The 27,948-nt window shown below is 40.5% G+C and overlaps 1 protein-coding gene across 3 annotated transcripts in view; it reads left to right on the top strand.

Moving 5' to 3' along the window:
- usp32 (ubiquitin specific peptidase 32) overlaps nucleotides 1-27,948 on the top strand; it is a 68,928-nt gene that overhangs the window by 23,806 nt on the left and 17,174 nt on the right. The window contains exons 3-17 of one of the 3 annotated variants that reach the window (XM_008425205.1): nucleotides 852-957; nucleotides 4,935-5,053; nucleotides 6,790-6,949; nucleotides 13,349-13,480; nucleotides 14,411-14,518; nucleotides 14,736-14,851; nucleotides 16,135-16,197; nucleotides 17,552-17,635; nucleotides 17,731-17,792; nucleotides 17,915-18,017; nucleotides 20,297-20,483; nucleotides 21,909-22,087; nucleotides 23,257-23,397; nucleotides 23,967-24,132; nucleotides 26,254-26,408. In XM_008425205.1, the coding sequence (XP_008423427.1) occupies nucleotides 852-957; nucleotides 4,935-5,053; nucleotides 6,790-6,949; nucleotides 13,349-13,480; nucleotides 14,411-14,518; nucleotides 14,736-14,851; nucleotides 16,135-16,197; nucleotides 17,552-17,635; nucleotides 17,731-17,792; nucleotides 17,915-18,017; nucleotides 20,297-20,483; nucleotides 21,909-22,087; nucleotides 23,257-23,397; nucleotides 23,967-24,132; nucleotides 26,254-26,408 (1,881 nt within the window). Of the gene's footprint in view, nucleotides 1-851; nucleotides 958-4,934; nucleotides 5,054-6,789; nucleotides 6,950-8,310; nucleotides 8,504-13,348; nucleotides 13,481-14,410; nucleotides 14,519-14,735; nucleotides 14,852-16,134; nucleotides 16,198-17,551; nucleotides 17,636-17,730; nucleotides 17,793-17,914; nucleotides 18,018-20,296; nucleotides 20,484-21,908; nucleotides 22,088-23,256; nucleotides 23,398-23,966; nucleotides 24,133-26,253; nucleotides 26,409-27,948 lie in introns of those variants that run through there. The other 2 variants (XM_008425207.1, XM_008425208.2) reach the window with 2 other exon arrangements.

Here is a 27,948-nt window from a genome sequence, read left to right on the forward strand (position 1 = left end):
CCAGGGTGACCCCGCCTCTCCCCCGGAACGTTAGCTGGAGATGGGCACCAGCAACCCTCCCGACCCCACTGAGGGACAAGGGTGAAAGAAAATGGATGGATGGATGGATGGATGTATCWGGAAGAAATCCATAGGAAAAAGACGAGGCCAAACCCCACAACTGGAAAAAGGGGAATACTTAAACTGTTAAACTTGCAAATTTTTAATAAAGTTTGTCAGACCTTCATCACGCTCATCAGGTTTTGTGCTCATCAGTGTGAGGGACTTTCTCCATTGTTTCCTATCTTTGTCCAAATATAAACTACATGTAGTTTCTAAGGACAAGCTACTCATTATTACAATGACAAATAATCAGTTTCAGATCTAGAATTTTGCCATGCATGGTGGCGGCATTTTGGAGCTTCTGCTATGTTGGAGCTGATTTGCCCATTTTATTTAGACTTGCTCATAATGTGTCTGTTTGAGGCGTTGCATGTTTGGASAGTTATTTATGTGGTGTTGGAGGGTGTTCAACTGGAATGAGTTTTGCTCTGTTTTACTTTCAGTTAAAATGTGTAACCGTGGCAACATTGTTTTGTTTTTACAATTAGGAGCACCTGTTTATCATCTCAAAATCTCAGATAAATCTTGAATTTTGACTCCAAATTCCAGAGGAGATGAAAAGGCTTTCTGGATGCAGAGCAGAACCTGAGAACAGAGAGAGAAGGAAGTTTACATATTTGAACATAGTTCTTCCTTTTTAGTTTTGTGACTAAAACATTTTTGTGTTGTCAACAGCAGTTTTCTGTTCATCAGTTCTCCTTGCATCATTTTCTGAATATCTTCAGCCTTTGTGTTCCTGTTTGTTTCAGGTAATCTACAGCTCGTTTGGAGGCTCCTCTAAAGGACTTCACTTTAACAACCTGATAGTGGGGCTTGTGCTGCTGACCAGAGGCCGCGATGAGGAGAAGGCTAAATGTAAGTACTTTTAGTTGAGCTAAGTGGAAGTTACACTTAACATGTYCCATGTTGTTATTGTCAGAAATGTCACAAAAGTCTGAGACATCATGGGAAATGGTCAAGAAAATTCATTTCGTATCCAACACTTCTGCTGTCCCACCTCTGAAGGTTGCATTCTCCAAAATGCTTTATTATGAAACCCCAGGCTACAGTTAGTCTTCATTTATGTTGAATATAGAACCAACATCAAAACACATAATACTCAAAACATTCAGGCATTTTGCTTTAGCTGGAAGTGCATGTTTCATGAAAAGTTTGCAGATAGTGGAGCTACACTGTGTGCACAATTATTAGGCAAGTTTTAGTTTTGACCATATAATCATAATTTTTATGCAGGACAATGCTCCATCGAGCATCACAGTACTCCACTATGTGGCTAGCCAGTAAAGGCCTTAAAGATGAAAGGATAATGAAGTGGCCCCTTTCTTCACCACTATAACTCGCGTAATGATTGTTCACACAGTGTATCTTTGTATAATCAGTTTTCTGCTCATCAGTTCTGCAAATTCTACTCTTGTGGGTCTGTCCACTGTTGCTCAAATAGTTAGCCATATAAAGTTGCATTGAGAGCTTCAGTAGTATATAGAACTGGATGAAAACCTGGCCTTCACTGTCCACTTTTAAAGTTCGTCTTAAAACCCATCTATTTTACTTGGCTTTCAACTCCAGCGGGATCTAGTTTTAAATTGTATGTTTTTGTTTTTAAACTGTAAGAGTTTTTTTTTWATTATTATGTTGTGTTTTAATGTACAGCACTTTGTATCAGCTGTGGTTGTTTTAAAGTGCTTTATAAATAAAGTTGGTATGGTACTGAGCAATCATAGAATACTCAGCTTACCTTAGCTATTATGTTTCACAATCAGAATTCCTTTTATTGTCATTGTGCAATGGAGAAAACACAACAAAATAAAAAAATAACTCTCGAAGGCACATCAAATAAATAAAATAAATGAGTATATCTCAGTACATATGAAAATATAGTAAAAACAACTGGGGTATTAAGGGAAAAAAAGATGATCAGGTTTTAGATGAATTAGCAGTTCTCAGTTCACAGCTTGGGTAAAAACTGTCTTTAAGTCTGCTTGTTCTTGACTTTATTGCTCTGAAGCCCCTCCCTGAGGGCAGGAGTTTGAAGAGGTGGTGGTCTGGGTGTGAGGGGTCCTTGATGATGCTGCAGGTCCTGTAGATCTCCAGATATGGAAGAGGCCAGCCATTCAGTCTCTGGGTGGTCTTTATGACCCTCTGGAGCTGCTTCCTCTCTGCCACAGGAATTGAGGAAACTGGAGAACCACAGCGAGACGCCATGGCTCAACACCAACTCCACAGAGCAGCGATAGAAGAACACCAACAGCTCAGTTCTCAGGTTGCTCTTCCTGAGAATCCTCAGGCAGTACAGTGTCTGTTGTGCCTTCTTCAGGACTGAAGTGGAGTTAGTGTTCTAGGTCTTCTCTGATGGTGCCCAGAAACCTGAAATTTGGCACTATCCACCCTGTCCCCATTTTAATGATGGGCTGAATGTCTGATTTACACCTCAACAATYGGTTCCTTCGACTTAGAGGTGTTCAAACGGAGGTTGTTGGTGGTTCACCAGACAGACAGTTGTTCCACCTCCACTCCATATGTAGTCTCGTCTCCTCCAGAGATGAGTCCCACTACTTTGGTATTATCATCAAACTTTATGATGGTATTGTTCGGGTGGCCTACAGTCATGGGTGTAGAGCAGAGGTCTCCTTCTCACRGGCCAATTGYGGCCCGCAGGACGATGTCTCGTGGCCCCCGCCGTGATATTAAGGTATAATATTAATGCGGCCCACAGGGTGAGCGAACCTCTGAAGGAAGTCCCGCCCGCCGTTCCTCGTCATGGCTGACATTAGGTGCTAGGCTAAGCTACCCTGACTTCATGCACACTACGCTTGTAACAATAGTGCGACAGATGATGGAACAGTCCGGTACCAGTTGCCTTTTTTTGCAGTCGCCATTCCGGTACTTTCTACCATTAACAAATACCACCATCAAACGCAGAGAAAGGCGACTGCTATTGGGCTGCTCATCATCCGYCGCGCTGTTGTGACAAGTAGAAGCGGTAATGACCTCACGCGTCGAGAATTTCTCCATACGTTGCTAGGTGGCTAAAGACTAATGTGAAACGTAGAACAAGAGCGACACAAAGTGCAATAAACTTAGGGGTGCGTTCACACTGCAGCCTAAAGTGACCCAATTCCGATTTTATTTGACGTAATGCGACCTGTATCCGATCTTTTCATGGCAGCGTGAACAGCACAGGTCGGAATCTTTTCGAATGCGACCCATATCCAATATGTATCCGATTCAATTGCGACCTAACGTCCAGGAYKCATTCATCCGAACTGAACGTCACTGATTCTCAACAAATTCTGCGTCCTGATACGCGCAAGTSGGAAGAAAAACAACTATGATGGACTATAATGGGGATTAAGTTGTTAATRTGCTGCTCCGGCCGGACAACAACTTCAAATATGTAAGCTAAGCTCCACCGTTAGCATCCATGTTTACTTCCGCAAACACTGAGCACTACTTCTTTTTATGGCGGTTGGCAGAACACTCAGAACGCTGACGCTATTGCGCCCTCTACTGCGCAATAGCGCAGTTTGCCCGTCTTTTGCCCGTTCAGACTGCAGAACACATACAGGTCGCATATGTGTGGCAGTGTGAACGACCCGGAAAAAAAAACAAAAAACGATTTGACAAAAAAATCGGAATTGGGTTTGAGGCTGCAGTGTGAACGCACCCTAAGTTTTGTCACACCCTCATCGTGTCTTTGTCAAAGCCAAAGCCTGCAGTTCATGTATTGGAGAAATTATTAAATGTTGATGACATTTGAGGATATTTTTAAAATGTTTTTTGTTGAATCCTTTATGCGGCCCAGCTTCACCCAGACTCTGCCTCCAGTGGCCCCTGGGTAAATTGACTTTGAGACCCCTGGTGTAGAGGGTGTAGAGTAGGGGGCTTAGCACATATCCTTGTGGGGAGTCAGTGCTGGTGCTCAGTGCTGAGAACAGGTGGGATCCGATTCTCACTCTCTGGAGCTGTCTGCCAGGAAGAACATGATCCAGCAGCAGATGTTGTGGGGCAGACCCAGGTCCCTCAGTTTCCTCACCAGTTTGCTCCGAATGATGGTGTTAAAAACCAAGGTGAAGTCCAGGAAGAGGAGCCTCACTTGACTCCTTTACTGCTCCATGTGTGTCAATGTGGTGTGCAGAGCGGTAGCGATGGCATCCTCCTTAGATTGGTTGATTCTATATTCAAACTGGTGGGGGTCGAGTTTGGGTGGCAGATGAGAAGTTTTGTGACTCTGAATCAGTTTCTCATAACACTTCATGATGATGGGGGTTAGTGCTACTGGCTGGTAGTCAATGAGATTACTAATGTTCTTTGTTGGCAGAGGGATGATGGTGGAATGGACCACTGGGTGAGGAACTGATTAAAAATGCTGGTAAAAAMCCCCGCTAGCTGGTCTTCACAGTCCCTCAGCTCCCTCTTCCCTGTCACACCATCAGCTCCAGCAGCTTTCCGGGGGGTTCACTGCCCTCAGGGTTCTCCATACTTCCTGCACCTGTACACTGATGGTCTGGCTGTGGAAGGTGTCGGCTGCACTAGGGGCTCTGCTGGTGATTCAGCCTCAAAACGTCAAAACGGGTGAAGACATGGTTGATTCACAGCTAAAAGGAAGAGCCTTATTTATTTTTAACAACTGAATGCTAAAATCCTTTCCCCAATTCTTTCAACTGCTGTTTAATCATAAAGATGGAGCATCTCTCAGGACTTCACAGTGTCATTCAAGCTTTTATCATCATCACTAGTTCTTTGAACAAGAGGCCTGCCTTCCTGTGATAAGATGAATGCTCTGTGACACACTGTGCATGTGTGTGCATGCGTGCGTGCGTGTGTGTTTTCAGACCTCTTCAGCCTGTTTGCCAGCGATCTCAGTGGATATGCTGCCAGGGAAGATATTGAGGCAGTTCTGCAGGCCCTTGATGGAGAAGTCCCGTCCTCCCTGAAGAGGTGCTTCATAGAGGTGTGTAAGSACAGCACAGACCTCTCCAGGTGTAGTGTGTGAACAGTCAGTTGATGCCTGTTGTCAAGCACCTATGATCAGATAAAGTTTGGCTTCACTCAGTTATTATATCGATAATATGTTTAAAAAATGACTCCAAAAATGAAAAAAGTGGTTTAGCTCTTCTTGGTGCTGCTATATTTCTAAAGTTGCATTTGAGAGGAAATAATAATCTTAAGTAATAGTCCATGACTTTTTTCCTTCTCCTCATGTGCAAGTTGGAGGTATTAAAAATTGATTTTACAACAGGGATAGAGGAAAAGAACATTCACACCTGAAATGCCAGTCAGAAAAATAACGTTTAATACACAAAATGTACACTTTCCATAGTCTAMCCTCATCACACTAAATTAGAGATATAAAGTTATTGAACACTGCTAACCTGGGAATTATGTTTCYTGTATGTCATACTGTTTTAACTTGTGAACTGTAAAATAGTACATRACTTGTACTTGTATAGCACTTCATCAAGTCTAGAGGACTCCAAAGTGCTTCACACTACATTCAGTGATTCACACATTCACAGGCTGATGATAGTGAGCTGCTGGATAGTAACTACAGCTGCCCTAGAGCTGGAATCGATTTGGCAACCCCACTGATTGCAGGATGAAATCCTACCACCATAGCCACCATCATTTGCATGCGACATCACACTCTTCAAAAACCACCCACTCTGCCATGACAGACGTCAAAACAACCTATGCTCTCCTGTAAAGCTAGTCAAAAAACAGTTGGTAGCCTCATATTGCTTTTATTTAGATGATTTCATTGTAAAAATTGTCATAGGTTGCTGCKCGGTAAGCTGCACAAACTGACAAGGGTGTAAACCAGGCCGCTCATTTTCTCATAAACCTTTAATGAGGAAAAAGATGGCACCTACTCCACTGCTGACCCACAGTTGTCCATTAGTAGAGCTCTGTCCGGTKACCATCTTGGCACCTTTAAAGAAACTCTGTTCATATTAATGTGAGAAACAAGATATTGTCAAATTCTCTCCAGCTTTGTACCATACTCAGCATTAGCATGACATGCCAAACAATCTGCATCAGGATATTAATGTTTACAATATTAGAATCTCAAAGACGGTGTCAGGTTATTGTATTTTGAGTGACATGCATCAACACTGTAGACTTAATATTTTGAAGGGCTTGGACATGGGATTGTTTTGCCCTTGATGCCTAAACCTGGATGAGATGTTTAGGGTCTCAGGATGGGGTGGGAAATCAAAATGATGGCAAAACAAAGACATGGGGAATGAACCAACATAATGGTGGAAATATTAAACAACAATATTGCAGTTAAATTTTTTGATAATATCATCCACAATGCTTTTCTGTATTAGTTTAGGTAAAGAGATGTTGCAAGATATCGTTTTCACTCTGCATTCTTGTTAAATTTGACACAATTTGTTTAACAATTTGACGGGCTAGCATTTTCACCTGCAGTCCCACTAAGTTTTTACTTAGTGGGACTGCAAAAAAGACTTGCTGTTGGAATTGATACAGCAGAGGATGTCCATGTCTGCTAGGAAATCCCCATTTTTAAAATTACTGTCGGCTGAATTAATGTCCCACCGGGAGGAGTTAACTCAGCTGACATCGTTTACTGCAGGGAAATTAAATACACCCCTTTAAAGCCAGGTGATTTGGCTCTTTGGGAACACGTAGTAATTGCTCCTCGCTGTTGATTTTCTGCAGAGTGACAAGGTTAACTATGAGCGCTTCAGGAACTGGCTGCTGCAGAACAAGGAGGCCTTCACTCTGTCTCGATGGCTTCTCTCTGGAGGAGTGTGTGTCACGCTGACGGATGACAGTGACACACCCACCTTCTACCAGACCCTCGCTGGCGTCACACACTGTGAGTCCATTTAAGTCTTCTTGACCATATAATTGCACTATTTGACATTTCAAAAATAATTTGGCGAGCAACCACACCAATTTTTTAAGGTGTTTTTTTTTTTTTTGGCTGTATCAAAATGTATTTATATTGTAAAACTACAATGAAGACACTTTTTTTTTTGCATCACACGAATCACATGATCAACTACCGGATGTTACTAGTGGCACAAACCATGAAGAGGAAGACGGGAAGTGGTTGAAGGATGATGTTGTGGCATGCTTTTTAAATGAATTATTGTGGGAACAAACTTATTCATGTGAGATTTTAATTGTATTTCTTATTTAATGAAAACACCGCAATAGTGAAATTGTGTTTATTCAACATTAGTGGAATATTGACAAAGTTTTACTCTCATTTGTAACGGAAACGCGGCTAGTTACACATTTGCACACCCACTCCATTTGTCACCATACACAAATATAAAGATCAGTCGGGGCTCAATCGGTTTCCTCATGTTTCTTTTCATAAACATAACAAGCAGAGTGGAGATGGAGATGAACTCAACGCTGCTATTTCTGATGCAGTGAATCCAAGTTAAAATCTCTGTGTTATTTCTGTGATGTTTTGCTGTTGGTTCCCCTTCAGCACATCCTAATCCCAGTTCTGCCTCGGTTGTAGAGGTTGTTGGTGTTGTGAATTATTAAAATGCCTCAGTGCTCAGATGAAATCCCTGATGTAGTTGTATGTACTGCATAGGTCCCTCCAGACTGACAGACACTCCTGGTAAAGATTTACAAAAACACTTAAAATAAATACACTTTTTTACATTGCAGGGGCATAAATCTTCTTACTGCAAGGTAACAGTACTACCAAATGTAACATGACAGGAAGTGAAAACAGATGAAGTCTTCTGCAAGGTTACTTGTGTTTAGACATAAGGAGTTGTTTTCTGTCAYGATTCCAGGAATTTATGCCTTAAGCTTTTCATTCAGTTGTTATGAGGTATTCACGGCCTTACATAAAAGCATTTCATGAAATTGATTATTGAGGCTGCAGGTTAAAGGCCAAGTAAATATAGTGAAGCTTAATTTCACCAATTAGGAGCAGAGCCCTGGAAAGAGCCTATCTTGACCAGGTAACCCGGACTTTGCCTTTAATCTGCCTGCTCCCATCTTATCCTCTTAACTTGGTGTTTGTGTGTGTGTGTGTGTGTGTGTGTGTGCGTGTGCGTGTGCGTGTGTGTGTGTGTGCGCGTGCGCGCGCGTGAGTTGGAGAGAGTGAGTGACACAATCGTGGTTCATGACTCTTTCCAGAACAAGATGGTAAAGCTTGACTCATGACTGAGCTTAGCAGTGGGAGTTATCTGCTTGCTAGCCTACTGTCACGGTATAGTCAAGGTGTTGGGAGTCTCAGCCTTCCCTGCAGGATGGTGTAGTTTCTGTTAGAGTATTTTTTATTTTTTGTGCTGAGTTAATTTTGCTACACGCAGGCCGTGGCAACACCTGTCCAAGGATGTTCTCTGGATAATGGTATGGTATCTCTGCTGCCACTCTGAGAGAGTTGCACCCGTAGGTGGGTATCACACCTTTAGGGTTTCTTGTTTCTGTTGGAAACCTGTTTGTGTCGTCAGTTAAATGGCTTTTATGCCTAAAACCGTCTCACACTTCGAACTGGTGTCAGTTATGTTTTTGAGATTTATGTAATCTTTTGTTCCTAGATCTTTYTCTTGCATTCTAAGTTTGGCCTTTGTTCAGTTACACAGTTACTGCAGAAGCKTTTTACAATGTGCTTCCTCAGTTTATCATCATCTCAGGTTTACATAATTGATGGGATTGTTGCTCTGGTGCTCAGTGTGTCTTTTGAGTGTTGAGGGTAGCACGAGTTCAAATCCTTGGGTCAGTTGCTAATGTGTTACAGATACATCAGCACCTGCCAACATTGGTAAACAGACTGCATTGATAGTTTTTTAAGTTGATTTCTGATCTCCATCTTTGTAAAGCTTTGATCAGCAGATACAAGTTTTGGAAGAAGTTTGAAGAACAAGATTAAAAATATATTCTCYAACTTTGGTCTCATGAGCTATCATTAATTAATTAATCAAATTAGTTGGAGAGAGAACAGTTAGTGTAAATCAGGTATTCATTATTTTAAACCAAAGACAAAATGATTTGGAGTTAACAGTCCATCAGCATGCCTARCTTTTCCAAAACAGCTTTCTCCTTGTGTAGATTCCAGAAAATTAGATTTCCCAAAAGCTGCCAAAATTTCCGTGTACAGCATATTCCACAACAGACGGGGGTAAAGAGTTTTAAATGTCTTATGATGCAAAATTGTCGTTTTGTGCATTTTTGTACTTCCATTTGGGTCTCTACTACTTCTAGAGCAGGGGTGTCAAACTCCAGTCCTGAAGGGCCGCTGTCCTGCAGTTTTTAGATGTGCCACAGGTACAAAACACCTGAATCAAATGGCTTAATTACCTCCTCAGTTCTCCAGAGCCTTGCTAATGACCAAATTATTCTATTCAGGTGTGGTGCAGCAGAGGCACTTCTAAAAGTTGCAGGACACCRGCCCTCGAGGACTGGAGTTTGACACCCCTGTTCTAGAGCACTAAAAATAAACATCCAGATCCTTGAGCCATTTCAAAAATTTCCCGATTATTAAGTCAGCAATGCCAGGAAAGCCCAACTCCTTACCAATGCAAGTGGAGCTCTGCCCACTTCATTATTGGAAGACGTCTACATTTGGTAAGCTGGTTTTACAGCTGYATGTGCCATACAATTGCTGCTGCTGCCTCGAACCTTGTGTGAAGTCTCATAATTGGGAAAATGATTTCATGCAAAAAGTAATGAACATTTTGGTATAGCACATGGATCTATCCTAACTTGTTCAATGCAATATAAATGGTCCCTTTTAAGTGATGAAATGGAATAACGATGGTATGCCATTGAGCCTTCCTGTTATGTGCCAAATTCCTGCTCTCTTTGACCTCTCCATGTCACTACATGTCATAGAAACTGTTTATTTAAAAGKCTTTATACAGATCCCTTACACTGAAAATGGCAAGCTTTGAATCATCCTCCCACAGTGACAGCCTCCACACTGCGAGTRCTATTGTTATTGTGACGCTAACGCAGCGCTACTGTAAACTGCTAATATGCATTAAAAGTGTGATGTTTGCACAACGTCTGAAAGTCTGAATGTTGTGACAGATTTAGTGGTGTAGTATGCTGGTGACTGTAAGAGAAGGCCAGGCAGCTCCATTGGAAGGATGAGGAGTTTTATTGATTTGCCATCAGATGTTTCAGAATAACAATCCAACAGTGATGTTATGATTCCTGTCTTCCAGCCWAAAAAGGCTGTCATATTGGGAAAAACGCTGCGGTTACCACAGAAGGCCTTTCTGCTTTTGCTGGTTTTATGATTATCTCCAAGGAGGAACTAATGTTTTGTTTTGCTGCTGGGTTGCAGCCAGTTGCTGCAACCCAGCCAGTTGGGTGGCTGCAACACCCAACTGAGCTTTGAGACCATGATGTGTCTTCTCCCTGCCTCGGTCCATAACCCTCAATAATTTATCAGTCTTTCATCCATTTGTCTGTGTTGGCTCAATATAGCTCCCTGAACTGGAGGAGCATTGATTTTGCTCCTCTTAGTTTCTTTCAGTCGGTCCTTTTGAACCAGCAGGAACTGCTACAGTAAACAGGAATGCTGAAAGCATTTCTCAGAGTGTGCTGGGCCAACTGTCCTGATGTTTACCTCCAAAACTCAGAATCCGTACCACAGGTACAGGGAACTGTCTGCTCTTCACCGATCTGCTTCATTCTGCCATCCTCATTGAAGCTCCGACCAGCAGTTGTTAGAAACAAACCTTCCTTAAGGTTGATTGTATTGCCAGTTTGTTCTACCTTGAACTGACTGTAATTTGATTGCATGTCTGTATTTTGACACCTGTCATGCCAACAGCTACTGTATCTGGCTAGCTGCTGAATCCTGTTAGCTTAATCTGAGGATTAGCATGTTGACAGGGAGAGACTAGTCCATCGAGCCTGGCAGAGCTTCATACAGTGCTCTCTTTATCTGAGCAGTCAGAGTATTCCCTCCATTGTCTACTTCCCTCCCACACAGTTTGATGATTATTTCCTTTAAAGCTGCAGTAGATAACTTTTATAAAAAAGATTTTTTTTTCATATTTAACTATCACTATTTTGTAACAATAACATGAGACAGATAATCTGTGAAAAGATCAATCTCCTCTGCCTTCTCTCAGTGATCCTACTGCCATCTGCATGTTTTTTCAATCCAGAATGTTTTTTTTTATTTTTAAACCATTATATGGTATGGTGGCAAAACATGATACTTCTCCCACATACTTAGCCATCCTGTACACATTCAGTGGACCATGCACTGTCCTTGGTCTCTTGAGACTTCATAGTCAAGTGTAAAAATTGCCTAGATTTCTCATGACAAATTCCTTCATTTCCCACAATCCTAATGGATACTAGCAAGTTGGTTGAACTAGTTGAGCAGCTAGCCCCGTTTCCTCTCACCAGAGCACCCAACACACAACTGGTGCTGCACAGAGAGCGGCAATCACGCTACKCATTTTAGTATAGCCTGCTGACTGTGGACATTATCAGCTTGATGTCGCAAACAAAACAATTCCATGTAAATACAGTTTCATGTCAAAAAACCCAGCAATTGCAGCAACTCTGACAGCTCGGTGGAAAATCAATAAAATAAAAAACTATATTAACTATATTCTCACCCACAACTCGAATAATCCAGATTTCAGGTCCTGGAATAGGTGAAGTATGGCTTGATGCCAGTTACTGCAGCACAACTTCAGGGAGTGGATTCTGCAGCATAATGGATCATGGTCACTTTGGAATGAAAAACAAAACCACACACAAATAGGCTGGTGGTCATAATGTTATGCTTAATTAGTAAACACATTTTATGTTCCACTTCCTGTTCTAGCCAGTTTTATTGCACCAGCAGGAAGTTTCTATAAAGGTTCTTTTAGGGGAAGGATTCTTTCACCGTGTAACTTCCATGTCAATTTACTGGGACCAGACCAAAAATCCTCAGTCATTACCTTGATAAATAATGAAATTTGTTTAAGTATAAAACAGGCTTTAATGCTGAAAATGATCAAATGTTACAAGTCATACAAATGAAACGGATACAGAGTGACATTCACCATCCAGCGCTGGGCTCCACTCAGCTCACTTCAGGGTTGATACCAAGTGAAGCAAAGCTTGTAGTGCAAGTTCTGCTTTTATCTTCTCCTCATTCTGCTCCCTCTCTAAGGTGTTGGCCTACCTAAATCAGTTTTGTTTATGTGTGACTGTCGCCATTTTTATATGTTACGATTATGTAAGCATGCAGCAGTGTGTGTGTAGTTCATAAAGAGATAGCGGAATGACACAGAATCATATATCCATTACACAACTATGTTGTAAATGTTTGCAGAACCACCTGACTTGTTTGGTCTAACCCAAACCCAAGTACATAGAACTGTTTGTGGCATAAAACCTAAGAAGAGGTTAAATTCTAAATGCCTTTTTTGGCAAGAAAAAATCTCTGCATTCTGGAAATTATTTTCTCATCTCTAGAGCCGTCTTAAAGTTCATCCTAGCAGATGAGTTTTGTGGACTCGGTACTTCTCTTGCTTTAAGAAAAGTGCTTAGTGTGAACTCAATAGAACAAGACATTACTTTGCAAACCTTTGTAAATATACACAGAACCTTTTACACCATTTAGTCACCCTTTTGCATGTTTTAGGATTTTGGTTCTGCTTGTTTATTGCATTGTGAAGAATGGATATGTCAGCAGGGAATTATGGTTTTCTGGTAAAAAAAAAAAAAAGGGAKTTTCAAGTTTATTTGAAAAGCACATTTCAGCAACAAAGCAAGTATTACAGATAAGACGTCAGTAACAGTTTGATTTCTGATGTGTTTGACCTTTGTTCCTTCCTAGTGATGACACAGTCCTATTAGATGTTTTTTTTTTACCACTTAATAAAATGAGCTCTCTGCTTTTAGAAGTTCATATTGTTCCCAAGGACAAACTGTGTTTTCCTCCACGTGGATAAAGCTGGAACTGTTTTGCTGCTTTAGTTTAAACTACACTTTTTCTTTTGATGCCAGTAGGAGAGCATACAAAGCACCATCTAATATAAATGTAGTTAACATATCATTGTACAGAAATGGTTAAATGTTCACTCAGTTTCTACCTTTACCTGTTCTAGGTTTCATTTCATTAGACTAAGGCTGTGAATCTGTTGTTTTGAGCTCAATCAGCCACCACTTTTGGAAGACGTTGAGAAACTCTTTGATTTTTGAAGCTGGAGTTACATTGTCCTGCAGTGTATATTTAGAACTGTGATCCATGTTTTACCTGTTTGATCTTGTCCTGCAGTGGAGGAGTCAGACATAATAGACTTGGAGAAGCGCTACTGGCTGCTCAAAGCCCAGTCCAGAACCGGCCGCTTTGACTTGGAAACCTTCATCCCGTTGGTGTCTCCTCCCATCCATGCCTCACTGAGTGAAGGTAGGTCCCATCTTCGCTGATACAGGTCTCCATGCTATGAAAACATATTTAATAGAAACATGCAATCTTTAAAAAAGATTAGAAAGTGTGATTAAGCATGAAAAAGGACATGGAAAAGTCTACATCTTAGCAGACTTTATGCCCTGAACAGTGGTCTTGGTCTTTGCATCCATCCATCATGCCCAACCCCACCCCATTCATCCACCCTCAATCTGTCATCTTACCCCTGCACTACATCTGTCCCACCAGACAACACCCAGCCACTGACATGTCGGTCAAACCCCACCCACTTACCAACACACCTTACATCATTAACCCCGCCCACTTGACTGTCCATCTCACAACACAAACCCACCCGCCCTCCTGTTGTCTGTCACACTCATAGCCTCCATCTATATACATACCTGCAGTAAATCCACATTGAGCCTGTCCTTCTATACTTTAAAAACTGGATTGAGAATTCTGGAAATATGAGTCTGTGTGGAAAGTGGGACCAATCTTCCGTCTGGGGAATCTTAGAAATCCATGTCAAACATGTAAACACATCAAGCCTGATCTGACATGGGCAGTTTGATAGTTTATACTGTCCTTAATTGGTGTTGAGGTTTAAACCCTGCTTGTTGAACTTTTTGGAATTTGAAATCAAACTTTGTGAAATCATTAGTAAGGTTTTCAGGTTTCAGGGTTTGGAACCAATTGAATCGATGCTTGATGAAACCAGTGACATGGACGTGTTGCTTCTCTTTCCACAGCAGTCTCTGCTTTTACTTTGGAGTCATTTGTGATCTTTGGTTTACAAACTCTTAATCTTAATGAGCTCACATGMAATTAGCCCAGAATGGCCTCTACCGCCCCTGCTCCTCCCCCTGCACTGTTTGCTCTTTGTTACTGCATCCAAACATAATCTCTGTTCTTCATGCTGTGTTTCAGGCCTGTTTCACGCCTTTGATGAAAATCGGGACAATCACATCGACTTTAAAGAGATCTCCTGTGGACTCTCAGCCTGCTGTAGGGGGCCTGTTGCTGAAAGGCAGAAATGTAAGCCATCCTGTGGTTCTAACTGCTTATAGACAAATTAACCCTCCTTGTGGTTTTCCATAATAACAGGCTTCCTGTCATAAGACCTGGAGGGCTTTCTCCTGTGTGGCTCTAACATGTAGCCTCAAATCAACTTTTTGATTGATTGGATGCAGAAAAAGTCATATCAAGATATTAGCTACATTATAAAATTAATTAGTTTTATTTCCCTCTTCAGTTTGCTTCAAAGTGTTTGATGTGGACCGTGATGGGGTCCTGTCTCGAGATGAGCTCCATGAGATGGTTGTTGCCTTGCTGGAGGTGTGGAAGGACAATCGCACAGATACAATCCCTGTGAGTTCACCCTCAGGCTGAGAGAGCCTTCATTTCCTGCTGTGAACACATGATTCAGTGCAAAACAGCTCAATAGTTTTGGCTTGAGTGGAATTATGGAGGCAAATATAGAAGAGGTTGTCCTTCTGCATTTGAAAGTATTTACTAAATGTTTACTTGTCCACTTGATTGACTGCTATTCGGAAATAACAGTAAAATCYGTATACTAGAGACACGCTACATTTAGGTTTGATCACAGAATTTTTAGTGTTTGTGTTTTGTGGTAGAATAGCTTGTAGCCTTGGTAATATATGTGGTAATAAAGGCGGGTGCTTCCTGTCTTGTAGTCGTCTGATTCTCTCATTTGTGTTTTTAAGCTAAAAAAGACATGAACATATGTGAGTTTAAGAAGAAGAAAGAACAATTTGAAATATTTTATTTGAGTGGAAATGCAGCAGATCAGCAGATTCAGGGTTCCTGTATAATCTTGGAACTTCTGGGAATAAAATGACAATATGTAGTTTGCATAAATGATCATTTTTCAGATCTGCAAAAGTAAGGATTAAACAAAAATAGTTAAGCCAAGAAAAGAATGTAAGCGCTTATAGACTTTATTCTGTTGAGTAATAGAAGAAAAATGTCTGAAAAATGAAGTATAGATTTATACTTAACTTTTAGATTCAAAGTTCAAACATAGATTGATATTTATATTGCATCATTTATTTGTGTTGCCTCTTTAGTATATTGGTTTTTAGGCTGATGAGTTAAGAGTGACGGCTACATGTGCATTCATTCAATTGGGGTTTTGAACTTGACTTGTGATTCTGGTCTAAATCCCAAACAAAGTAATTGAAACTTAATTTAACATGTTTAAACATGTAAAAAATGAGTTCAGAAAGTGAGCTTTAAAGACTATATTGAAGGTAGGACAATCCTGACCTGAGTGGACAAGTGTTATAGATTTTCATTGGATATTAGAAAGTCATACACTTTACCAAACAGTCCAATGCCAACTTCAGTATTGTGTTTTATGATTTGTGGAACATAAACATAGTAAATCCTAACTACTGTKGATGTGGTCAGATAGATTTTTTATAACCCAAAAGTTTTAGAAAAGGTACAGAAAAAAGTCTAGAACTTCAAGTCTTATGAATGTTTGGAAATGGAAAATATGTGGGAACCCTGCACATGAACTGAATGAAAATAATTCAACATCAGCCTGCAGAATGTTCCCCAGCAGATTTGAGAGCTGAGCTTAGTTCTGGTTTCTCCTGTCTCCCACTGACATTTTGATGCTGTTGCAGGAGCTCCACAGCAGCGTCTCAGACATAGTAGAGGAAATTGTGAAGATGCACGACACAACCAAGGTGAGACACYGGGGTGCTCTTCTTCACACACATTTTCAAAAGCCTTTTTTAAAAGATCTAAGATACTATCTGTTTCAATATGAAATTAAATAACACATTTAAATAAGTAGTAATGCAAACATAGAACATTTATTTGAATTTTTTTTATGAACTAATCATTAAATTGTCAGATCAATTTCAGAACTTTGTAGATTAATAATCTTAGGTATAATGTATTATCTGTATTATTAAATTATAATGCCAGCCTTTATCATTGTTGTTGACATTTTCTGTTTGACAAATTTTTTAAATTGTTTGTTTTAATACTCAGCACTAGGTGATAATGCAGTTATTAAAATGTTTCCCAAATGATTGTGCTTTTTCAGTTTTCCATTCTTGTGTATAAAACAGAAAGTCTTGCTTTAATTAAGTGTTTTTTGTTGGAAACATGCAGTTCCAGATTGACAGAGGTCATTTTTCTTAAACTTTGTAGAGTGACTGAGGTGTTAGCTAGCACTGTGGGATAGTTTATTGTCCATTATTAAGGCTAACCAGGCCAAATAAAACAAATACAGGTGGCAACCCATTGTAGACCTGTTTAACAGTTAAATTATAATCTGGAGTTTGAAACAGTTAACAGACAGATGGAACCTCAGGCTGCCTCAGCTGAATTCTCTRTTCCTCTAAAATTTTGCATCAGTTTTTGTGATTGTCGCGACATAAAATTACTAATTTTGTAGGACCATTTTCTGTAAGGTTTCATTTTTATTTTTGCCAAAAATGCCAAGAATTTCATATTGGACAATCAAGCTAAGTTGAACTGTATACACATCCACCCTTCCATTATCCAACACACTTATCCTTGTGGGACTGTGAGGGTGCTGGGGTACACATGGACAGGTTACCCATATACACACTACAAGCAAATCCTACAGAACATCTCAGARTGGTTTTTACAAAAATAAAATGTTACTGTTTAACATCCCATATGCTTTCATCTTGCAGACTTAGGTTTCAAGAGATAATGTGAAACAAGAAGTTAAATTAGAAGGAGGCTAACTTGACTATTGCATCACGTTGCAGTAATTGGTCCAAAAAGAAGGAAATACAGAAAACGTTAAGCTGATTAGTCATTTGTGGAAAAGTTGTGATGACTGGCAAAAATTGCAAGACTATGCAAAATAAGTGCATTTGCATTAATTGTTGCAACTTCCTGGAGGGACTAATAAGTGGCATCGTACCTGAAATCAGACCAGCACGTCACACACATGGTAACCAGGTGGAGTGAAATCTAAAAAGCTTTGTGAGGTGTCAGAGCACTCTCTGATCAGACAGTGCAGTATTGCTGACCTGTGTTTTTTTTTCTCTTACACAGTTGGGTCACTTGACCCTTGAAGACTACCAGATCTGGAGCGTGAAGAGCGCTTTAGCCAACGAATTTCTGAACCTGCTTTTTCAGGTTGGTACCACGGCATGCTGCTGTGGCACCATACAGCTGCTGGAAGTGCAACAGCATTCATTCATGATCATGTCAATGTGTTTGACTTATCCCAGGTTTGCCACATAGTGCTGGGCCTCAGACCTGCCACTCCTGAAGAGGAAGGGCAGATCATCAGGTAACCTGCCTCTTTATCTGATTTTTCTTTTTCTGTTTCCAGATGGTATGCGCTTATATCTGATGAGAGTTTTTTGTTCTGTGCGTGTGTGTGTGTGCATGTGTGTGTCTGCCTGTATGCAGGGGGTGGTTAGAAAGGGAGAGCAGACATGGGTTGCAGCAGGGCCAGAGCTGGTTCCTGATTTCCATGCTGTGGTGGCAGCAGTGGAAGGACTACGTAAAATATGTGAGTAAAGCAGAAGAATTGAAGCACCATTGTGCATAAAATAATAGCATCAATTTCATACAAAACATTGTCAACATGGAATATTTGTTCTGTAAATCAAAAAGTATATTCTGCCCCAGGTTTAGCCTCATACCAGGTGAAATCATGTCACTATTATAAAGATGAAACATCTTCCTGCTGTTTGTAAATAGCATAACAGAATCAGAGCAGTCTGTGAAAATGGTTCATTGTTCTTTAATAAAATAAAAAGTTACTTGATTATTATTTTTTACATCCAGATGACCATAGAAGAATTTAAAGGGAGGATGGAAAAGAGCACTTTCCAAACTTCATTCCCAATCCTGATATTTAAAATGGGATATACTTTATGTTCTCCATATTGTAAAGGATACTGTAACCACGGTGACACCTTTTTGTCACTTCAGAGATCCAGTGACTAGTGTAACCAGCAGTATGTTCTGGAGATGGACTCTGAGTTTTAAGCAACAGCAGGAACACAGTTAGCCTTTCAGTCTGGCTCTGTCACATACTGAATGAGATGCTGACATGTTCTTATATATGGTGCATTCACTGACTAAAAAACCCGAGCTTTTGGTGTTCAACTAGCTAGTTACCTGTCAAAAGCTGATAATCAACCTATTCTGTTTTGATGTTACAACATTGTTATGCTGTGGCTTCTCTGCATAGTTACATAACAATTAAAAAGCATGTTATATGTTATCCAAAACCATAAACTAGAATAGATTAAAAATATTCTTTATTGTCCCATAGTGGGATGTTCAGGTTGTAACAAAGCAGGATCGAGGGATATAGGTTCACACAAAAATAAAAATGTATTCAACTGTATACAAAGCAAAGTTAAGAAAATACTGTACAGTAATGACAAAATTATAACATAACACGTGAAGTATACAGCGGGTGTAATGAGCCACAGCAAAGGTAAGGTAAGGTAATTTTATTTATATAGCACATTTTCAGCAACTAGGCAATTCAAAGTGCTTTACATTAATTAAAATGAAATACAAACAAAATAACAAACCATAGGAAAGACAAAAAAAGAAAGAAAGCTAAAGGTAAACAAAGGTAAAACAACCCGAACAGACGATCAACTCAAAACCACTCCTACCTTTTTACCCTCTGTCTCTTTGTCGTTTAAGCACACCCGTTGCCGTGGCAACCGCCTGCACCCCACAAGCTGAGCAGAGATTACTTGAAAAACACAACATAAGCCTCTCATGAACACAGTGGTGGTTGAAGTAGCTAATTTCAACTCCTGCTCTGCTCGTCAGTCGGTCTTTTTTTTCCTTTTTTTTCTTTGTTAATGGAACCGAAATGCATGGGCTGCACAGTGGAGAAGTTGGTAGAACTGTTGCCTTGCAGCAAGAAGGTTCTGGGTTCGATTCCCAACCCCGGTCTTTCTGCATGGAGTTTGCATGTTCTCCCTGTGCATGCATGGGTTTTCTCCGGGTACTCCGGTTTCCTCCCACAGTCCAAAAACATGACTGTTAGGTTAATTGGCCTCTCCAAATTGCCCCTAGGTGTGAGTGTGTGTGTGCATGGTTGTTTGTCCTGTGTCTCTGTGTTGCCCTGTGACAGACTGGCGACCTATCCAGGGTGACCCCGCCTCTCGCCTGGAACGTTAGCTGGAGATGGGCACCAGCAACCCTCCCGACCCCACTRAGGGACAAGGGTGTAAAGATGGATGGATGGATGAATGGAACCGAAATGCACTGAAACAATAATTTCTGAGATTCATTTTAACACGTGTCGTAGATTTTTTTATAATTATTCTTTTTTAATGAAGCTACAAACGTTTAGGATCTTAGTGCATATTATTGATAAGCCTGTCAGAGGCTTATCAAGAGGAAGTGCTGGTCTCAGCGTCCTGGCGGCTTTCAGTTTGTCACCTGCCAAGATCGACTCAAAACCTTTCCAGTCGATCGCGATCGACGTATTAGGCACCCCTGTTCCAAGTTATAAATTACAAAAAAATATTTTCTCAGTCTGCAATTTTTCATGCACTGGTTTGATCATTTAATGCTGAAAATGTTTGTTAAACATTAGAAAGGTAGAAAATATGATGAAACATCAGCAGTTCTGTTCTGTTGAGGTGTGAGAAGTGTCGGTAAGCCAGACTCCATCTCATCTGAGCTACCTGTGGGAACCAGCACCCTTCCTGAAATGTTCCAGTCATTTAGCCAAAGCAAGTTCTTTAGCTGCTGTTGTCTAACCATTTTGAACACTGACAGGACAGTCCCTGCTGTTGTCTTCCTATCCAGGAGCATAAAGGCATCGTTGTGGAGCAGCCGTCCATTCTGAGCTCACTCAGGCCCCTGACAGCCACAGCCACCGTGGAACCTACACACCCCGACATGCCCGTGGGACTGGGGACCTTCGGCCCTTTCAGTCCCTCAGAGGAGAAGTCTCCTGATGCTGTGTCCACTGCCTCAGAAGCAACAGAAACTGGTCAGTCTTCTTGAAACAGTCCACAATAGATAAGAGTCCACTGTTGATTTCTGTTTGTTAGTTCATGTGGAAACAAGTAAGTGAGAGTTTTTAAATTCAGTTCAATCCCATGTGTTTTCATGCCTCCACATCTGAATAAACATATTATGTTGCTGAAGGAGATAAACATGTAAATTCATGTAATCCGGACCAGCTCCAATTCATGTTAAATCAATCTGATTCATTCCAATACAACAATCCAGACTTATTCAATACAATCCTAATTACTGTAAAGTATATTAAAACTCAGTTTGCTGCATGTCCTAGGTTTGTTGTGCAGCAATAGAGGCCCAGCCGTGGCTATGAATAACTACAATAACTGCTTAAAGAAATTATTAATAAAACTAATAATTTAGATCACAATTACCAATTTGGAACTTCACCCGATCTTTAAAAACGGGATTCGTTTTAATCATCAAGAAAATAGACAAATAGTTCAGCCTCATTTGGTGTCTATATAAATGGATGACTGATGCAGCTCAGGTTTTAAAATGATAACAGAAGAAGGTGCAGGMRGCACTGGTGCTGTCTGAGCAGCAATAGAATTAATACAGATAACTACAAATGACAGGAGTTTATTATCATTAAGCTAATGATAAAATGACAAAATAATTTAACTGTTTAAAGATAAAGTGTTTAAATGTAAAAATAGATAAAAATAGAGCCAATGAAATGATGCAATAATTTCACAGTTCAAGATGAATTGTGAATATTGAGAAAGTGAATTTATGTCATGAGGAATCTGGAGTGTGTTTGTTGGTTTGAGCTAATTCAGATTCATTATGGTCTCTCTACGCTTCATACAGCAACACAAGACACATGGAATGAATAAAATATGAAATAACACATCTCTAGTYACAGAACAGTTTATTCTACAGTTCAGACTGTATTTTGGTTTATTAAATTACATTTAAAAATTGAATAGATACATTTTCACATTGGTTGTAATATATGAAATCACCATTGAAGGTCAGTTTTGTTTGATGTTATTATTTGATGATCTGGGTGTAAAAACCTTGTTCAGTCTCCAGGTTCACAGAGTTTTCTGTAAGGGTGAAGACAGAAAAGGGTTTAGCTGAATTACTTCAATTTAAACTGATAGTGCTGTAGATTTCAAATTAGTTCAGACATCTTGGTATAGTTATGAAACAGCTAGATGAAGCCACCAGATTGAAAGAATTCCCATCTAAATAAGATAACCTGGTGAAAAAGTGTACATGAAATAATTAGAGATTTAATTCCTCATATTAATACTATGCTACTGCATTATGTACAAACTTTGCTGTATTTATTTAAGCCTCCTCCCTCTTCTGTCATCTGACAGTTTTGCTATTTTCTGATTGTTTGCTGTGGATGTTGATCTCCTCTCCCTCCACGTCCTAACAGCACTGAGTCCTCAGCTGGGTCCCTCCGCAGCAGAGAGCTGCTTCGCCCGTCAGCACAACATTTCAGAAAACAACAATCAGTGTTTTTCTGGAGCCAACGGCCACCTGCCCTCCCAGCTGACAGCACAGAGGCCTGGAGCCATCGACAACCAGTCTCTGGTCACCACCGACCCCATAAAGGCAAGGAGGGCTTTTCCTACATCCTATGTTGACCTACAGCCTATGTTGGTCAACATGGTTCTGACCATGTTGACTGGTGGAACTCATTAGAACTGTTCTGTGGATTTTTCACTCTGTTTCAGAAGAGTTCTTAAAGGCTCCATATAAAGTCCCAATCCAAAAGAATATGAAGCATTAAATGTTTATTCAAAAAATCTTCCAATCTGTATCAGTTGAAGGAGTAGTCCATCCCTCTGAGCAGAATGGGTGTATGTTAGGGATGCACCAATATTAAAATTCAATATCTGATATTAATGTTGTTGATATTGCCGATAAGCAATATTATACATTTTTCACCACTGATGCRACCCCTTTGGAGAAAAAAAAACTACCAGAAACAAACGGCAACCAGATGAAGGTAAAAATAAATATTGGTTAATATGGGCTCAGTTTTATTTATCAGACCAACACCAATATGTAAAAAAAAAAAAAAGACCAACATCAATACGGATGTTAGTGCTGATATATCTTGTAATGCTAGAAAGTGTATGAGAGTTTTGGGACGTCAGGGTCAGTTAGCAGGACTCCCTTTCACACACAGCATTTTGCAGAAATTTTTCTATCTCTTAATTTTTTTTTATATAGTTGATCATTTCACAGGCACATGCTTCTGCAATAAACACAAATTGTCCACACTAAAAATTAGCCACTGTCCATCCTGCTCTGCTGTCTTTAGGAAACTAGACTGAACCCAGTTGTTTTGTTCAGGGTGTTTTCTTTCATCTGCTTGTTAGTGGATATGTTTGACCTGAGAATAGAAGCCACACTGCTTTAGAGAGAACTCCAGAATGATGCAGTCCCCCTGCTTTACACTGTCCTGCACTCATACAGGCTGTAGAAACCGTTAAATATTTGTTCCAATTTGCATCATGATAATAGTTTGATAGCAGAGGTACTCATTTCAAACCCACTTCTTTGTGTTTTTTTTTTTTGTGGTCTGGAACCAGATAGTGTCTCCATTTAGTTTTTATCTCTGCAGTTTACTGTAATATTAGAAGGCTGCCAGCTTCTCCACAGCATTAGGATTTTGTCTCTGGCTGTTATGTGTTATTCAAAGTGACAGAACAGCGTCTTTTCTGTGCTTTTTTTTCCTCTCTGCTTACGTATCTGCTGTGCTCTATCCCCTGCAGGCCCCGACGTTAACTATGGAGGGTGGCAGACTGAAGCGCTCTTTGCAGCTGGTGCCTGGCAGAGACTTTGAGATGGTGCCAGAGCCTGTGTGGCGGGCCCTCTACCACTGGTACGGTGCCAACCTGAGCCTGCCACGACCGGTGAGTGAACGGGGCAGCGTGAAGCAAAGGAGAGTAATGTCCCATCAGGCTGRATACACTGGAAAAACAGAGTGTGGCACTGAACTACTGACTGTAGTCCAGATTCACTTCCAACAAAACCAAAGAAATTAAAACAAAATAACTATACTTATACTAAAACTATAAGTAAAACAGCATTTTCATGTGTGCTCAAAATGTTTAACACTTAAACATGTTTCTAGCCCTTTTCTTTGCTGAAAAAGAATTTAAAATCTGAATCACATTATTAAGATATTTCTCTTTTCTTTGCACATCATTATTCCTTTTGATCAACAAGTACATGTAATGTTATCTTAATGTATCTCCTTGTACATGTTTAACCTGCCAGACCTCTGCTCTGTGCTGGACTGTAGTCATGTTGAACTTTATGAAGTTGATTTATAGGAAGCTAGTCTCTCCTTTGAATTAATGCTACAAAACCAAAATGTCTCAGCATGTTCCTTCATGGGCGTCTCTGTTGGACTGTTCTGTCCACCCAGGGACAGCAGCTTCATTGCTAGCTAACATAACTTTCCTCTCCACTCCTGTAGGTTATCCTGGAAAGCAAGACTGGTCAAGCAGAGCTGGAGCTGTTCCCTCGCTACCTCCTGTTCCTCCGCCAGCAGCCCGCCACGCGCTCCCCTCAGTCCAACATATGGGTCAATATGGGTATGACCAGCCTGCGAATGTTTCCACCGTATTTGCCCCCACCAAGAGGTAACGTAAGCCTGCAGCAAGACCAGAGCAAGCCGTCGATAAATGTTTCCCTGAGCAATCTCACATCTCCCACCGTTAATTTCTCCTGTGTGGACTGATCCAAGCTGGGCAGAACTCTGGATGAACCCGTGGCCCAGCAAAGACTAATAATCATTAGGAAAGTTTAATAATTGACTTTTCCAATSTTCACAGCTTTGCAGAGATGGCATAATAGTATGTGAAAGAAATCTGGGAGCGGCTTAGTAAATAATGAAACTATGACTACTGACTGCTATTTAAACGTGTAAGACAGTGCCTTGCAAATTTTTCCACAGTCCATGTTTTGTCACTTTACAACCTCAAACCACAGTGTTTTGTTTGAAAGTTGATATAATAAAGCAACACAAATTGTGTAAAAACACAAGTTGGAAGAAAAAGGATACCTAAGTTTCAGCTGGTTTATTTTTTATTGATGACTAAATCATGATGGGCCTTTTATTAAGTCAATAGTTCGTAGAACCTATTTTGCTGCAGCTCCACCTCCCCGCTTACAGTTTTACCTGCTCTTCTTTGCAAAGTGGCTCAAGCTCAGTCAGATTATATGAACAATAGATTCTTGCCATAGATTCTTTGTTAGATTTAAATCTGAACTTTAATTGAGCCACATTAATACGGCTCACCACCAGTTTTGATCACATCCCCCTCTGGCTGCAGGTTAAAGGTCATCCAGCTGAGTGCTGAACAGCAATACTTTATAATTAGCTCCATCCATTCTCCCATCATCTCTAGCTTTCCTGTCCCAATAATGCTGCCGTCACCATGTTTTACTGTGAAAYTGTGATGCACAGCATTGCTTTTCCCATTTCACAGACAGCCTGGTCTCATTAGGTTTACAGTTGTACTATAGCCTTTGCTCCTTTAGATGGTTGGACTGAACAGAGAAGCCCGACTTTGCTGTTGAGCTCTCCAGTTCTTCCTTCCTGCTCTGCCTGCTGGCCTCTTCAGTCTCCATGATGCTGTTTGTTCTCTTACAAACCTCTTAAACCTTCACAGAACAGTTAAGACTTTATTTACCATCAAGATGACATCTGAATTGGTTGCACTGGATTTTGTTTAGTGGTATCGAAGTACAAAAGAAAACCATCTATCCTTTTCCTTCCAGTTTATGGTTATGTTGTACTTTGTGTTAACTTGTTACATAAATCTGAAGTTAAATACATTGAAGTGTGCTGTTGCAACTTGAGCAAAGGAGAAAGGTTTAAGGGTATGAATACTTTTGCGATAGATTGCATTTCAAGCCATGATGATGCTACAGCATCAATAATCACTGTTTTGTAATAAAATGTAACTGTTAGCCACAGTGACTGGAGAGGTGGAAATACTTGACTTCTGCCATATGTATTTAAAATCCTCCTCAGTTTATTCCTAGTCTGCATTGTCAGCTTACTGCCTGAAAATCTTAGCCTCTCCCATAGTTATTTTACAGCATCTGTTGCATAAACTGAAGTCAAAAGGAAAGTGTGGCCAGTGGGTAGGCAGTGTCCTCACCTCACCGTGTCATTTCTCTGATGAACATCAGAGCTTTCCTGGACTTCTAGAAAGCCATTTCAGGCCTAATCAGGTTTGGGATGCTCAGGCTGACATTAGCGTTGTGTGTGTGTGAGCGCGCTCCTCCAAATCATGTGTTCAGACTGGACTCTGTTTCCAGTTTCACCCCTGCTGTGGTTCTGACCTGGGCCTGAGAACCTGATCCAACCCTAATAGCCCCTCTTGGCATACAGGATAAACATGTACAGGCTGCTTCTTATTGTGCCATGGTGGAACAATAGCAAAGCTTTGTGGGTGGGAATCAAACTAGCAAATCTCTTAATATTTGTTCAATCACCACCAGTTGAATAACAGGACTAATTATGATTTGTGTTTGAGTCCTGAATCCACCAGGTTGGTTTGCTGACTATATGACCAATCATGCCTGCTCTGATTGACTTTTCTTGCTGCTTTCTTACAACTAATCCTCAATCAGCTGATGGCTGCTGTTGGTTGCATTTGTGAACTTGTGTGCTGGATGGAAGTCCTGGCTTTGGTCTGATTACCAGGATTTCTCTGGTGTTTGGGACTAAATGGGGGTTTGTATTTGTGCAGGAAATGTGCCATCTCCTAACGCTCCTCTGAAGAGGATGCTGGCGTACACAGGCTGCTTCAGCCGCATGGCCACCATCAAAGACATCCACCTGTACCTGTCACAGCGGCTCCGCATCAAGGAGGAGGACATGAGGCTCTGGCTCTACAACAGTGAGGTGAGCAGAGATCACTCAGAAACCTCATGTTCTGTGTTCAGAGATAGGCCTGAGATCATTTCAAAGTTCAACGCAACAGGCAAATATGACGAGATGTTGTACTGGAGTCTATACCATTTTAGATTACTTTTCTTTATTAACTCTGTAATGTTACTTTTATTGTGCTAGAATAAATAAATTTAAAGAAATTAAAAATCCTAACAACTATCTCTGATGCTTCATGTCCCTGTGTGTGAAGAGGAGTCTTTTAGTTTCCACAGCATGACTACCATTTTTATGATTCATCTTTCTGAAAAGCAACGGAAAGTGTTGGAGCTTTTTTTCAGCCAGCTGACTGGCAGTGAGTAGCAACAAGGCAGAAATAGGTTGGGCTTATTGTTCTTTGTGCATGATATCCAAGGAGATCTGCAGTCACCACTTTCTCTGATAGCTGGAAGGATTTTAATCTGTAGATCAGAGGTCACGCTAGACTTTCTTGTTCTCCATCATTTTGACGGACAGCATTAAAAAAATCGGTCATCGGCTGTTTTGACCCGTCAAATTAAAATTATATTAACATAAGCTATTTAGACGGATTTTTATACGGTTTAGTTAAAATTCACCTAATTGAGCCGTGAATCCAGATCCCGTCACACATGAAGCAGAAGAACGCAGCAAACTTTTTCTCCGTAGTGACAAAAACTACTGACTGTGGCCCCAATAACTTATAATAACTGAAATTAAACGACTCCACTTAAATTACAAGCACCTGCTGTGGTCAGAACGCACAGCTTCACTAATTCCTCTTTGGTGGCATCTGCAGAGAAATCTACACTAGTTCATCAGTTAGTTGAATCTGTCTGATCCAAACCGATCTGCGAGTTTTTTTTCCCCTGTGTGTGGTGCCGGCGTGCGCTTTTACGAGAATCTTTTTGTGTGATTTCGCTTCTACAAAACTGACAGATGTTAAGTCTGCCGCACTTCTGAGCGCCGCTCCCCTCCTGAGCTCAGGAGGGTAACGTCTTCAGCTCCATTTGTTAAAACTGCAGGATCAGTTAAGTTGAATTCTTCACAAATCCGGAGCAGCCTCCGCATTGGTTGTGCAGCGCACTGCGCTTGTTACGGTCTAATTAACTTCTGCACCTTTATTTATATCCTCAAGATAAACTACAGAACACCGGCTCCTCTGTTTAGACCAGTGTTTCTCAACCTCTTTTGGGACAGCACCCCCTTAGCCTTTATCCAGGTCCCTCACCGCCCCCCACCGAAGAATTTGTAGGCTACTTTGCACTGACTATTATTTTATTATTAATATTACTATCACTATTGTAAATGTTTTGATTTTTATGCTTGTTTCTGTATTTATCATCAAAAATAATTTCCCAGAAAACAAAAAAGCCATAGGAATAGAAATTATTTTCACAGGTGTCTACAAAATATGCAATGGACATTCAACTTAAAATTGGCCTAACAGCAGCCAATCAGAGTGGAAAAAATATTCTTATTCCCTTTTCTAGTTGTTAAATATTCCACAAAATAGCAGATAAAAGATGTACAACAT

Source organism: Poecilia reticulata, linkage group LG13 (genome assembly GCF_000633615.1).
Source record: "Poecilia reticulata strain Guanapo linkage group LG13, Guppy_female_1.0+MT, whole genome shotgun sequence".
Classification (NCBI taxonomy): domain Eukaryota; kingdom Metazoa; phylum Chordata; class Actinopteri; order Cyprinodontiformes; family Poeciliidae; genus Poecilia; species Poecilia reticulata.